General features: G+C 35.1%; 3 protein-coding genes across 4 annotated transcripts; 1 reads left to right on the plus strand and 2 right to left on the minus strand.

Annotated features, from left to right (window-relative positions):
* The first annotated feature begins 1,074 nt into the window (after nt 1–1,074).
* LOC131637652 (thioredoxin H9-like) lies at nt 1,075–3,648 on the plus strand. Its single transcript, XM_058908257.1, has 5 exons — nt 1,075–1,256; nt 1,517–1,578; nt 2,646–2,774; nt 3,071–3,193; nt 3,270–3,648. Exons 2-5 carry the CDS (start codon nt 1,558–1,560, stop codon nt 3,414–3,416), a joined length of 420 nt encoding a protein of 139 aa, XP_058764240.1. The 5' UTR covers nt 1,075–1,256; nt 1,517–1,557; the 3' UTR covers nt 3,417–3,648.
* Nucleotides 3,649–3,939: 291 nt separating this feature from the next.
* On the minus strand, nt 3,940–10,903 carry LOC131637651 (uncharacterized). 2 transcript variants are annotated; one of them, XM_058908255.1, is made up of 10 exons: nt 10,454–10,903; nt 10,294–10,356; nt 9,171–9,932; nt 8,941–9,075; nt 8,335–8,418; nt 7,391–7,450; nt 7,228–7,314; nt 5,135–7,130; nt 4,454–5,022; nt 3,940–4,370 (listed from the first exon to the last, which is right to left on the minus strand). In XM_058908255.1, the coding sequence occupies exons 1-8, from the start codon at nt 10,766–10,768 to the stop codon at nt 6,846–6,848; spliced, it is 1,791 nt and encodes a 596-aa protein (XP_058764238.1). In that variant the 5' UTR covers nt 10,769–10,903; the 3' UTR covers nt 3,940–4,370; nt 4,454–5,022; nt 5,135–6,845. The 2 variants fall into 2 exon arrangements, with proteins under 2 accessions (XP_058764238.1, XP_058764237.1); XM_058908254.1 differs by having other exon boundaries at nt 4,454–7,130.
* LOC131637658 (uncharacterized) lies at nt 4,098–5,809 on the minus strand. The gene is made up of 2 exons (XM_058908264.1): nt 4,454–5,809; nt 4,098–4,370 (listed from the first exon to the last, which is right to left on the minus strand). The coding sequence occupies exons 1-2, from the start codon at nt 5,807–5,809 to the stop codon at nt 4,098–4,100; spliced, it is 1,629 nt and encodes a 542-aa protein (XP_058764247.1).
* Nucleotides 10,904–13,710: the final 2,807 nt, after the last annotated feature.

Below are 13,710 nucleotides of genomic sequence, written 5' to 3' on the forward strand. Positions count from 1 at the left end.
CCCACAAAAGACTTTGTTGCTTTGAGATGATTAGTAATAATATATGTCAGTTCTACCAGGGTATTGAAACTCAACACCATTTGTTGTTTGCTTGCCATGGTATGAGACCCATTTAGGTATAAATTCTATCTTTGCTAGGTATAAACTGTAGTCTTGGTGAGTGGGATCTTGAGCTTCGTTGGATCATTGGTGAGTGTGACAAGAAGGAAAGTAAAGCTAGAGTGTTGTTGTGTGCTTTCACGAAAACTGTCCATGAAGGCTGAAAATTCTGAAATTAAATAATCTTTGGTGAAGTCGTTGCAACCAATACAGTGATTACTAGAATCATAGATGTTGTTGTCTATAGGTGTTGGCTTAAAGCCAAGCATAAGCAATATATTAGTAGCCTAATGATGATGTCTGTGTAATTCTTACTTTGTAGTTTGGTTCTCTCAGCCCTTATTGGATCTTGTATTGATCACTTGTATAAGATCCTGTATGGTACAAAGTTAATATAGTTATATAAGATATCACGTATTTTATGTGATATATCACGTATTTATTAACAAATAGTTAAAATTAGGAATTTAAATGAAATACATTGTAAAAAAAAATTATATTGTCAATAAATCTCAACATTGATTTGTTTAAATTATTTTATTTTTATTTTTTATTTTATTAAAATAATTCATTTGAATAGTGGTGATATTGATGGTCTAAAAATTTTACACATACCAATTAATCTCTAAAATTAACATACCAATTAATCTTTAAAATTAAATAAAAATTGCCATTTATATTTGCATGTATGGCCGGAATAAAAAAAACAGACAGATACGACGATGGAATAAAAAAAACATAGGCTTAGTGTGGACATGGTGGAAAAGTTGGTCGTCTGAAATGGTCAAAAATGAGAGTCTCGTTATTGTAAGTTCACACTTCACCAACCATTCATTACACAATTATCTAAAATGAATTACAGTTGAAGTTTCGTATTATTTCATTTCACACGAGATAGCTACAATACAACCTTCCATTTCACTACTATTAATACTAAAATATTGATTAATTAAAAACAATAAACTTTTCTTAAAATATTATTATAGACCTGAAAGAAAACACAATAATGTTGAACATTGACGTAAACAGGAAGAAAGAAAGGGAAATCTTGAATATAAAATATCCATTGTTGCATTCAAATTGAAATATAGTTGTGTCCCTCCCCAAAATTCAACGATTCATTCATTGCAGATTAACCTAATTTACAAAAATTAACGGTGAGTTTCTTTTTCAATTTCATACCTTAAATCCTCCTCCCTTTTATTTCATTGATTTTGATTCCCATCATCCTTATTGTATCGGTTTTAATTTCTTTATTAAGAATAATCATGTCTAAATAAGCATCTTCAATAATTATTTATATTGATTATATCATCATCCTCCTAAATATTGCCTAGGTGTTTTTTTTTTTTAATTTTTCATACAATTGAATTTCAGAAATGTTTTGTGCTTATGTTGGTTGTTTTTATGCTTGCAGTTTTCACTTCATTCAACAACTTGTGGCTTCCAAACAATTACATGGGAAACTGTGTGGTTAAGGTCAGAATATGTATGATTTATGGTTATGTCATAAACTCTTAACAAAATGCATAGTCTCTCATCATTCATATGACAATAGCATCATGCATACCTTGAACTTGAACTGTGAGTATAGATAGAGAGGAAGACAATGTAAAAACAACTAGTCATAATTAATACCCATGATGATAGGATGTAATAGCAATGGTATTCTGCCTAACAATATCAACATTTTGTCAATTTAAGTCACTCAGGTTCAAAACCCGGACATGGTATTCAGCCTAACAATATCAGCATTTTCTCAATTTAACTAGGACACTTAAGAAAAGACAATCTAGTGAGAGTGTAAAATAACATGGAAATCTTCTTTCTTTTTTTGGATTAAAATAACATGGAAACTTAGAAAATGGCAACCTATTGATTTAATGCGCTTACCATGATAGAGTTTGGGGAGCGGTTGGACCTATTGAAGGTCCCTTGCAGTCAGTCTTACTATATATTTGCAAGAGTTTGATTCCATGATCCAAAAACTTTTACCTCTTATTCACATGAAAGAAACTCCAGCCATTGTATTTGAATAGCACAAAAACTTATTTTCGCATAAACTGGAATGCAACTACTTAATAGGATGTATTCGACAGAAACATTTCCTGGCGAACCTATAATTTATTTTGTCAATCTATCTCAAATGTGTCATCACTTGGAAATATGGGTAGATGGAAGAGTAAAAATGACTAATAGAAGTTTACAAGTGGGTAAAGTATAACATCCACAATTAAAAGAGTATGTTTGTTACATTCTGTGCAGACCAATTCTCCTAAGAGTTTAAGTTATTAGGTAGAACATTGAAGTCCTTAAACCGTTTAAGATGTCTAACACACCTTTTTTTACATACAAGACCCCTCTTTTTTTTCTTCCTTTTGATTATCTTAAGTTCCTTAAATGCAAAAAAATGTTTGTCTTTGGTAGTTCTACAAGTTTTGTGGGACCTCAACCTCAATGATTTGATTTTACTTTGGTATGTATCAGTTTACATTTTTCATCAATAATTGTATTGGCTGAAAGTTTCATATTTCTAATGTCTACAGTCTCACTCTCATGTGAAAGATGATGATTCTGTTCATCACGTGGAATTTGCTTCTGGGAAGGTTCATCTTATTAATACCAAAGAATCTTGGGACGAAAAGTTAGAACAAGCAAGGGGAGATGGAAAAATTGTAATTTTTACTGTCTTTTTTATTTGTAGCACAAAACTATTGAATGTTGTCTCAAGACCAATTGGCATTTTATTGTGCTGTTTGACAGAACCTTATTAGTTTTCCATGTTTTTATCATGCATGCATATGATTGGCAGTTTTAGTTTGCTATGATGCTTGTTGATGATTAACAATATGCATGCTCTGATTCAAGATTAGGAGGTTTTAATTGCTCGCAGCTCCTCCAGTATATTTCTTGTCACATTTTTTTCTTTTCACGAGTAGAATAATTAATTCTATAACTTCGTGTTCAACAGGTCGTTGCAAATTTCAGTGCAACATGGTGTGGTCCTTGTAAGATGATTGCACCATATTATTGCGAGTTATCAGAGCATTATCCATCCATTATGTTCTTATTAATCGATGTGGATGAACTAATTGTAAGTAGTCACGCGATACATAGTAATGTTATTATTATTATCATTATTTAACTGAATGTGCTTTTGTATATTGCAGGACTTTAGCACATCGTGGGACATTAAAGCCACACCAACTTTCTTTTTTCTTAGAGATGGACAAGAGATTGACAAACTTGTAGGAGCCAACAAGCCAGAGTTGGAGAGGAAGATTGCTAGTGTTAATGTAGTTCCCCGACACCAATAGCGATTATTTTACTTTCCGTATTCATAAAAGTTATGCTCAACTCTTCTCTCATCAGAGCCTGCAGTGATATATATGTATTCAATGTGTAATCCTAGAGATTTGTCACTATTTTTTTTGTAAGTAAATATGCAGACATTTCAAACGAATATCTTGTATTCAATTGATATCATTGTAGTTAAAAGAAGTTTATTTCTGATATATAAAGAATTGTTGAGCTTTACAGTTTTAAAAATCTTAACATGAGAAAGGTGGATTCCAATCTGATCTACTTGATCCCTTTGTTAATATATAAGTTTGGAAGCTGATATGAATGTGCATTATGTTATGAATTGAGAAATGCGATTAGCGTTGTATCCAAGAGTACTTGGATGAAATAGGATAAATCTATTTCAGTTTAACCAGAGGTTCCGGGATGGAATCTAGCCGGTTCGAGAGATTAGTCTCTGCAATTACGTACAGATGATATCCGGTTCTTACCTAAATGTTACTCTAAACATGTTGTTGGTGATAACTAGAGAGACCATATTGGAATTTCTGAATATTTAGATATGGAAATGGCTGCTTGTCTAGGAAGGATATTCATCATTTCCTATTGCTATATCTTTATCTTTTCCCCTAACTATCCTATCACAATATAGACAATATTTGTTGTTACAAATCATCCTGATCCTGGCATCAGCACTAGACACTCCACATTTTCTGAATTGTAGATATTGTCTTCTCTTCTTTTTTGACTGATTTGATAAAAAATTCTACTTCCTCTTCAAGTGAATTGCATTGAGATAACTGCTGGTTTTTCACCTGTCCCGTGGCGCGGAAGGCAGATGTGCCATGTAAAATGGCGACAGAAATGGAGAAAGCTTGTAATGGAGATAATTTTGCATGGAAATCAACTGCATATTGCCCCTCTTCAACTAGTTTCATGCCAAAGGTAGGACTACTTTCTTTGCTTCCCTGTGCACAAAATCAAAGTATCAAGAGATTATTAAATTTGAGAACTTGTGTATGAAAGACTTCATATGAAGTTCATGTTTTACCTGAGGCTGAGAGAAAAGTTCAAATGGTTGATATTTCTCCACAAGATGGATATCTTCATGAAATTGAATACCTGGATTGCCTAAAACAATAAGTGGACAGGCCATGTCCCAACCACCACAGTCACAACCTCCACCGTGTTTCCATCGGTCAAGTAACGATGAAGGACCCTCGCTTTCAGCACTTGGCATACCATGGTTTCCACTTGGTAATACCACCTTCACCTGCTCTATTACCGAAGAGATATCACTTGGTATGGAATTTGTTTTACCATTTATTCCATCCCCTCTTTTGTATTTCAAACTTTCTCTCTTATGAAACGGAATTCGCAATACAATAGCAGCACTTTCAAGGCTAGCAGCATTCAGAGTCTTAGAAGCATCTTGTTTTCTGTAAGATGGTTTTTTTGATGAAGCACTTTTTCTTGAGTGTGTAAAATCATACAACACAAATTCTGCCACCATATAGTTTCCAAATACTCCACCTTCTAACTCAGAACATAAACTATAGGAAACTAGCATTTGTGCAATCATTGATGAATCTTTGACACAATGTTTAGATTTCAAAACACCTGCATAATTGTTCTTTCTATTATCAAAAGAGTGAAAGGTATATACCCAATTGAAAGCACTGGTACCTAGTCTCCGTGTCTTTGCAACAAAGACATCTTTGGGAGAATTTACCTTAAACTCAAAGTAAGGAAGTCCTTGTTTGTTTTTTAACTTGAGATAACCATGCAGATGAAGAGGTGAACATGGTAGACTAGAATACTTGATATCTTTTGTTGTGTTGGAGAAGTCATTCAACAAAGATTTTTGACAAGCCATGTTTCTTGGAACTTTTTTTGACTTAGTGAAAGGATTTAGCCTTTTTCTGATAGGAGTGAATGGGACTTTTGAACTCACTCTTGATGAACAATCACTTTCTGATGGATATGGTTGGTGAGAGTGAGGTATTTCAACTTTAACTTTTTGAAGAGGAGAATTAGTAACGTTATCACTTGTCATCTTTGAATTTACAGAACCTACTTCTTCTACTACAGTCGATTTTTTATCACAGACATCTGAATTTATGCATAATTCAATAAAACTATTTGATAAGCTGCGAGTCCAGGAAGCAGAAACAGATGGAGATTGAGAACTCAATTCTGAATCCTGAGAAGGTGTCATAACTGAACCTTCTTCATCTGATTGACATGAAGAATGAGAAATATTACCTGAAATTTCAATTTTTTCCCTTTCCTCCAATATTGTGGCCATTTTGTTCTTCATGCTCAAGTAATGTTGATGAGATGAAAGAACAGAATTGGGACTGAGACTAACAGAATACTTTTCATTGAGATTCAACTCTTGTTCCATCAATAAATCCAGAATCAAGTAATACTATTATATAAAGAAAAGAGAAAGATAGGAATGAAATTAGTAACAATAATAGTAAAGTTCAGTTTGATGATACCAAACCATAACAATAAAAAAGGGAAGGGAAAAGAGCATAGTGAAGTGAAATAGTAGAAAGAAGGTGAATACACAATGATTTTGTTTCAAAGTTGAGCAGAATTTGAAGGTATTAAAGAAAGAGCGGTTATGCAAAATAAATGCCGCCAAAAAGAACGGTTGATAGAAGAAGGATTGAAAATTGTCTCTCACACACGAGAAGGTGAATAGAAGATAGAGACAACACAGTGATAATGTCTTCCTTTCCATTTCAAACACCATTATAGTGTTTCTTTTGTTTCCTGTGCTTATTTACCTTTATCTTCGTCTCGCTAAGCACATAGGGTGGGACCATAACAGCCCCGCAAAACAGGACAGGCTTGTCCACTGTGTTTGTCTACTGTTTCTTATTTATCTTTGGTCTTGCTAAGTGCATTTTTTAGGATTCTAAATTAAATTGAACACAAATATTAATTGATCAATTTGTTTTTTTTTTGCATTATGAAAAAAAAAATACTAGCCTCAACTCAAGTTCGTAACAATCCATGTTTCAAGGAAATTGAATGAAATATAAAAGTAAAAATTTTCATTAAAATTAAAAAGCTAGCAGTCTGTTATGCATATACTTAAATGTTTAATTGCAGGAGTTTGAACATTTAGTGTCACCAAATACTTGAATTTTGTTGACAGTGATGCCACTGCCTGATTTTCCAATGAAACAAAGCAAGTTAAAAGCACCTGTTTTTATTTTTTTAGATAACTACAGAGTCGAAGTAAACTCAAATAAATTTACTGCTATGATTTAATTAACACTACCCTCCTTTATATAACCAAAAGCCCCACTATCCACAACATGATCAAACAGAAGGAAAACTCTACATTCGCAGTCTTTTGTTTTTTCAGCCTTGCCCTAAATAGTTAATCTGTAACGTCTAAAGAGTACATCATAGATCATTCCTTGTCAACATGTTTTTTTGGCCTCGATATTGTCATCTTTCCTGGACTTGCCAAATGATTTCTGGGTGTCCAAAACAGGCGCGTGTGGTTCACCTGTTTTCTTAGAGATGTCATCAGCCGTGTTTTCAGATTCACGGGGGCTCGCCAGCTTCTTCTGAACATCTTCAAATTTTGCGGTGGCCGATGGTGCTGTGCCCGTGGTTCTCTTCGAGTCTGATGTATCTATGGTCAGTGTAGACACTTCATCCCGGGAGGCATACCAGGAATTACCACAGGCAACGCATTCCAGCTGAAGAAAAGGAAGAGCACCAAGCCATCAAACCACGCCGTAAAGCTACAAGACACATTGGTCCGATTGGAATTTTGAACAAGTAAAAAATGCAAACCTGATAACGGTCATCGTGTCCAGCATGGATAATCTCCCTCAGGCCCACCTTAAACTCCGGGCATCTTGAGCAGCGGGCATCTGTCATCTGTTTCGGGGGTAGGAAAAGCTGAAGTCAGCAGATTTTCACAGCATAGAATAAAATTGCAGTGGGGTAAACTTACTTGCATGTGCTGTTTCTCATCAGGCTCCTTCTTGGTTAATTCCTCAGCAGTCAAACCCTCCTGAAGTTCATATTTAGTAGATGACAGTATAAAATCAAACAATCAACAGGCAGTTTAATCTTTTCAAAAGCATCTTTTTTTTGGTACAACTTCAAAAGCATCTTTTAAGTAGAACAGGAGGTACTAGAATTTCAATTCATAGTTGCATTATGAAGAGCATGTATTACTTGATGTTTCAATAAAAGAAAAATGGCAAATAACATTATTTTATAAACAGCCATGATCTCAAAGCACAACTGAAAATCATGAATCATTTCCAATATTTTGAGAATTTATCTATGTTATATTAATTACGTCAATGTTTTAAGAAGTAGAAACAACCTACAAAAGCAATTACATACAAAGCAAGCATAATGAAAACTACAGTTTCTATGTGAATGTTTTCTGCAAGGCTGAAAGTTCATCTACCATCAATCAGTAATATTATGCAAGCAACTTCACCCAACAAGGGCACCTCTACAAATATGCAACAATAGGCGAGAGATCAACGTTTCTTTGAGGATATAAGGAAAGAGGTGTTTAATCTTCTATTAGGATGAAGAGTCTTGGGCAAATTAAATTCAAATTAAATTCAAATTTTTCACAAGTAAAAGAGTCTTGGGCAATCAAATTTTCCAGATTCTTATATTAGGATAAAGATATAACCAAAGGAGAAGAATATGCCGGAGACTGCTGTAGAAGGTCGAATAAATAGGAAATCAGCCAAGATTTCAAAAAAAAGAAAAATAGGAAATTAGTGATATTTACAAAAAACCAGATGCTGCTATCTTAAATTGGAAGACAGTAGTGGAAAATCTACTGAATAACTTCATTTCGTCCAGCAGACAAGTCATAAGTTCCATTGAATATTTAAAAAAAATACTATGTGTAGACAGATCTTTTACCTTCAATTCAATGGGTGTCATATTCAAAATTTTAGAAGGTTCCAACTCTCCATTAAGCAGACGGCGTGCTAGCAATGCATTGTTCTGCAAAGAACATATAAATGGAATAACATATTCAGGTCATATTTATTACTGCAGAGAGACGAAATGTAAAAGACAAAAAATAGACTTCTCGAGCCAAAATCATTATCACTATATTTATACCCATCGTGCTGCGACATTGATTGGTTGTGGCGACAATAAATATACAAATAAGAGATTGAGAAAATTTACAGCTTGCTCCTTGTTCCCTTTCTTTTCAAATGACATAAAAGATACTGTACATAACATTATAGTATGCTTTGTAGAAATATAATTACTTAGTATGCAACAGCATGATCATTCAACATTCCAATTTATCGTTTCTTCTTTATGAATGGAAAGACAATACTTTTATTACAGACTCTTAACCTCTTAGACATTAATTACTTAATAGATAATATGATCAAAAAACAATACAAGATTAAAAGTCCCACCTTAAAATGCAGCAACAACATGCAATTTTTTCAATGACTCAAATATAACAATAATAGTTATTCCAATGGTATCAGAATGTCAGCTTCTTACCTTGAGATTAAAATCCAATTGTCGTAGCTTTTGGTTGTACTTCTGAAAATCTATTGTAAAGGCCTCATTGGAAGCTTTCTCAAGAGCAACTATGGCTGAAACAGCCGCATCTGGCCACAGAAAAGACTTGGAACTCTGTAGAGCGAAGAGAGAAAAAGATAGAATTCATATACTCCTTAAGGAAAGGGAAAATAGTAATCAGGAAAATAGAATTCATATAGATTTCATACCTTCTGACCCTTGTCCTGACAGTCACTTGCTATTTCTGAAGTTTTATCATTGTTTTTGTTTTTGATTTCATCAGAATCGGCATTTCCTGATCCCTTTCCCTTTTCTACACCCTCATCATAATTACACATGTACTGAATGTGTTGAAGCAGCCTCTCCAACCATTTATCACGATTTATGTTCCCAGTTAGTGCATTGAAATTCACTAATATGCGATGATACTCCGAGTTATTACTTACACTACTCATTGGTGTTTCGGGCTTTGAATGTTGGTCACTCTTTGAAATTCCTTCCTCCTCCCTTGAAACATCAATGGGTGAAATGCTCTTTCTCCTTGAACTTCTTTTGTTTTTCATCACCTCCTCCTGATCAGCAGGAGGGGCTTCTTCAGGCTCAATGTCAAGTAGCTCGCCGATGCGTTTCTGAGTTTTTTGAACAAGCTCATCAATTTCTTGCTGTTTAACATCTTCAAAGTCCTTATCAGTCAGCTTCCAGAGTTTCCTTTCCAAAGTGTCATACACCTTTTGTACAATAAAGCCAGGATGTTGCTTACGTTTCGGAAACTGTTTGTTTAAGGGAACAAAATGCACCACACACTTATGCATAACCGACTCTGCAGGAACCTCATCCCGGTGAAAACTATAAAAAAGTTCCCTTGTATCACACGATTTCCAGCTCCCACCGCCTTTCTTTTCAGCTTCTTCCGGACGATAAAACCACTGTCCCGCCACCATTATACTGCCACTAAAGTACTGTATAATATCCTGAAAGCAGAGCAATATCAAAACACCGAGATTCAAAGGATGTATTTATCAAGAAAAACAAAAGGAGTAAACAACAATTGTTGATAAGGCAAGGCCGAAGGAAAACCCTTTAAAACATCAATGCATCACAAATATGTCTTAATAGGGTTTGGAATTCGGATCCTCTCACATCCCTCTACAACATTTTAGGGTTTAGCATGCATGAGAGGATCCAAGTCTGTTTTGATAAGGGTAAAATTAATTTTTCTATATGCTAATTACCCCCAGCAAAAACTGATGATATTTTTCAATTTTTCAATCTTTCAGCCCTAATTATTAATCAAAAGTAAACAATTAATCAAGTAAGGAAAAGAATAAATACTTTAACTATAGCAACGTAGGGTTTTTGTTCTTTATCCTCAGGAACAAGAAGAACAGGATCCTCCTGCAGCAACAACAACAACAACAACAACAAAACATAATAAGAACAATTCGCGTTGTGGCGATTGAAGCACGAAATCAAATTGCATTACGAAACTTACGAGATAGTATTGATTTCCATCGAATTCGAACGATTCGTAATGTCTCTTCCTCCCTCTCCCTTTCCCGGAAACCCTAAGAGGATCGCCAATTGGTTTAGCATCATCTGGAGTCTGAGGCGGATCCTTTTTCTCTTCCTCCTTCTCTTCTTCGTTGTCGTTATTGTTATCGCTATTGTCGTTGTCTTCTTCTTCTTCTTCGTCTATAAGCTTCATTCTCTTCCGTTTGCGTAGCTTGGAATGTTGCTGAGGTGGTGGAGGTGTTTCATCTTCATCATCGTCGCTGGTGGTTACCTGAGTAAAGCGGCGGTTGACCATTTTTCTCTGATCGGTTGAAATGACGAAATGAACCCGCAACTACTTACGGTTAGGAATTGTGGGTTGCTCTCACTGTATATACAATGGGTGAAGTTGTAAATAAAGAAGTATCGAGTGTTTCTACTCAATTAAATTAAACTTAAGAGGAAATTTGTAACCGTGCTTTGAAGGCATGAATTAATAATAATAAATTATTATACGATCCGACGAAAGCATACGATAAAGGGAATTTTTTTTTTCTCTTTTATGGAGTGGGACACATCTCTAAAAACTTTAAAATATTTTATTTATTTGGAAATATTATCAAATTTTATATATTTGTCAAAATTTAGTTTAAAATGTGATGGTGAATTTTTTAAATGTTAATTCGTTGATACAGCTATGAACTTATATATGAAGTCACTTAATAGCAATTTTATTTTAATTATTTTTCATTTAATAATTCAGTGATATTTTTTTAGATATATTTCTGAAAATTTCTAGTAAAAAAATTAAATATATGACCACCTTGCATAACCATCTCTCGTACACTCCAAACTTCCTTCATAACCGAAGAAAATTTTTCATCTCACCCCATGATCTTCTTACGCACCATCGAATTGACCAAAATGTCCTCGTGCTTCCGTAGATGCATCTCCGGAAGCACCCTTTTTTGTTTTAACGTTGTTTTGTTCCGTAGATGTACATACGGAAGACTTTTGTATATGCATATACGGAACTAAACAAAACTCAGAAAACCAGAACAACATTTGTAATGATAAAACATCCATTCATTGATTAAAATCAACATTGATTAAAAGATACATCGAAATTTCCAAAAGAAAATAAAGAAAACTGAGAGATCTAAGAAATTACAACAGTTAAAACAATGTCATATGATCCATACATCATTAGAACGGAATCAACGTCGACTTCCACTTCATCCCACCAACGTTCCTTTTCTCTGGTCTCAGAAGAGGTCTTTGTTTTAAGCCTCTAGATCCTTCTGATGACTTCGCCAGGTTTGTACTCTCCCTCTAAAAAAGACATCAAAGTCCTTTTGAGTTGGTCGAAGGAATGGATGTTCCAAAATTTAACCGGCATAGGGGGTTTGACGGAAGAGAAAATAACGTGCCCTTCTCTTCTGAGATAAACCGGTTCATGATCGAGACGCTTGGATGATGTTCGTTGCACTGAACATGGCCTTATGTGAGCCATTTTTGTGTTTGTGTTTACGGTTTGTGTATGTGTTTGTGTGTAATAATTCAACCTTAGAAACCTCAAATTTATAGAAGCCTTTGGTGATTATGGACCACACAATTTATGTTACATAAAGTTTTGTAGATATATCCACGGAAGGGTCATAGATTTCTCCATTTCGTAGATGCATCTACGGTAAACACCCATAATTTTCAATATCAGACCCTTCCGTAGATACATCTACGGAAGTTTCCTTGTTAGTTTTGTTAGCAGAACTGAATGCAGTAGCAGCAGTAGCAGCTTAAAACACAAAAACATAAACACTTTGAAACACATAGACACAAACACATAAACACAAAAAAGGATTATATTGCAATGTTATAGAGTGCATATATTACACTTTGAAACTAGATAAATACATCAAAAGAATTGTCAGCTAAATCTATTGGAGGTTCTAATCTTGACTTTTGGCATTTGATTCATTTTCGATGTTGTTCAATCTTTTTAAATCGTGCATCGTATCCACAAAATGATTCGGCCACGTATCGGCAGCTTCGGTATGATGAAGTGTCCATTTCTGTGACGTGGATGGTATGGGGCATCCCAGTTTCAATTAAACTTGCACAAAATGTTCTGATTTTGCGAGTCATCCAACACACATAATACGATCATCAAAATTTGTAGAAGGTGCGTTGCGGAGCGGAAAAAAGGTTTTCGAAAAACCATATCGTGTCAAGTCAATGCATACCATGCCATATGCGCATGCAATAAGATGTCCCATTTCCGGGAATCTCATCCATTTTGAAATCGGTGCGTAAGCGCCTAACCAAGGAACAAGAGCTCCGTTGACCGATTCAAATTTGGTTTCGTCTCCAAATACCCGCATGTACGAGTCTTTATGGTTCATCAACTCTTCGATAAGTTCATGACGGACAAGGTTAAGGTCATCCTCTCCCTTACCAAGCAAAGCCGATACGGCCCGAAATCCGCAATTACCGTCCCCAACCACATTGATGATCTAGTCGATGTATTTGTGCATAAAAAGCGACATCTCGTCAATGAATGGAATATTTTGAGTAATATGCACCTCTTCAATTGATGGAATTTTTGTGTCAATGGGCGTCGGAGTCGAAACTTTCTGAGCAATAGGGGTAGGAGGCGGTTTGCTAATGCGAGCTCCTTTGTTTGAACTTGTTTGAGATTTAGGAGTAGGTGAGTCGGGAAAGAGTTTGTCGAAGTGCTCACAATATGAAGGATTCCGTGTAGTCGGGTTATCGTTCGGTGTAGGCTTCACTTTCTTCGAAGAACCGTTTGTCTTAACAGGTTGAGACGGCGGTTTCATGTCGGTTGTTTCTGAAAATCCAATCTTCCGCAATTGTTCTTTGATGTATAGTTTCATGTTGTCATCGACCTTCGAAAACCTCTCTTGTATTGCCTCCAATTCGGAAGTAATAGAGATATTTGATTCTTCTTCGATGCAATCATCATCATCATCAAAACTAAGTCTCTCCCAAAGAGAAGTGACTTCATCCATTCTTATTGGTCCACCTAATCTCACATTTTTAGCAATAACACAAGCACACGGGAGACAATACATGCTAGTAATAGTGCAACCACACTTTGCACTATCGCCACCAAAGGTTTCAACGCGTTTGGCCTCGTCAAAATATAATTAAATCCGGCCCAAGACATATTGCCGATCAATTGAGAGTAAAGGATGTTATCCTTAAATCGATGCTCCAACACCGTAATGCTCCAACCGG

Source organism: Vicia villosa, unplaced genomic scaffold (genome assembly GCF_029867415.1).
Source record: "Vicia villosa cultivar HV-30 ecotype Madison, WI unplaced genomic scaffold, Vvil1.0 ctg.002061F_1_1, whole genome shotgun sequence".
Lineage (NCBI taxonomy): Eukaryota > Viridiplantae > Streptophyta > Magnoliopsida > Fabales > Fabaceae > Vicia > Vicia villosa.

Bases quoted from the DNA above. Each gene is read 5' to 3' on its own strand.
- LOC131637652 (XM_058908257.1), top strand. From the start codon at position 1,558: ATGGGAAACTGTGTGGTTAAG. The intron at 1,579-2,645 runs GTCAGAATATGT...TAATGTCTACAG, and splicing joins TGGGAAACTGTGTGGTTAAG to TCTCACTCTCATGTGAAAGA. The intron at 2,775-3,070 runs GTAATTTTTACT...CGTGTTCAACAG, and splicing joins CAAGGGGAGATGGAAAAATT to GTCGTTGCAAATTTCAGTGC.
- LOC131637651 (XM_058908255.1), bottom strand. From the start codon at position 10,768: ATGGTCAACCGCCGCTTTACTCAGGTAACCACCAGCGACGATGATGAA. The intron at 8,419-8,940 runs GTAAGAAGCTGA...TGTTCTTTGCAG, and splicing joins AATTGGATTTTAATCTCAAG to AACAATGCATTGCTAGCACG. The intron at 7,315-7,390 runs GTAAGTTTACCC...CCCCCGAAACAG, and splicing joins ATGAGAAACAGCACATGCAA to ATGACAGATGCCCGCTGCTC.
- LOC131637658 (XM_058908264.1), bottom strand. From the start codon at position 5,809: ATGGAACAAGAGTTGAATCTCAATGAAAAGTATTCTGTTAGTCTCAGT. The intron at 4,371-4,453 runs GTAAAACATGAA...TTTTGTGCACAG, and splicing joins AACTTTTCTCTCAGCCTCAG to GGAAGCAAAGAAAGTAGTCC.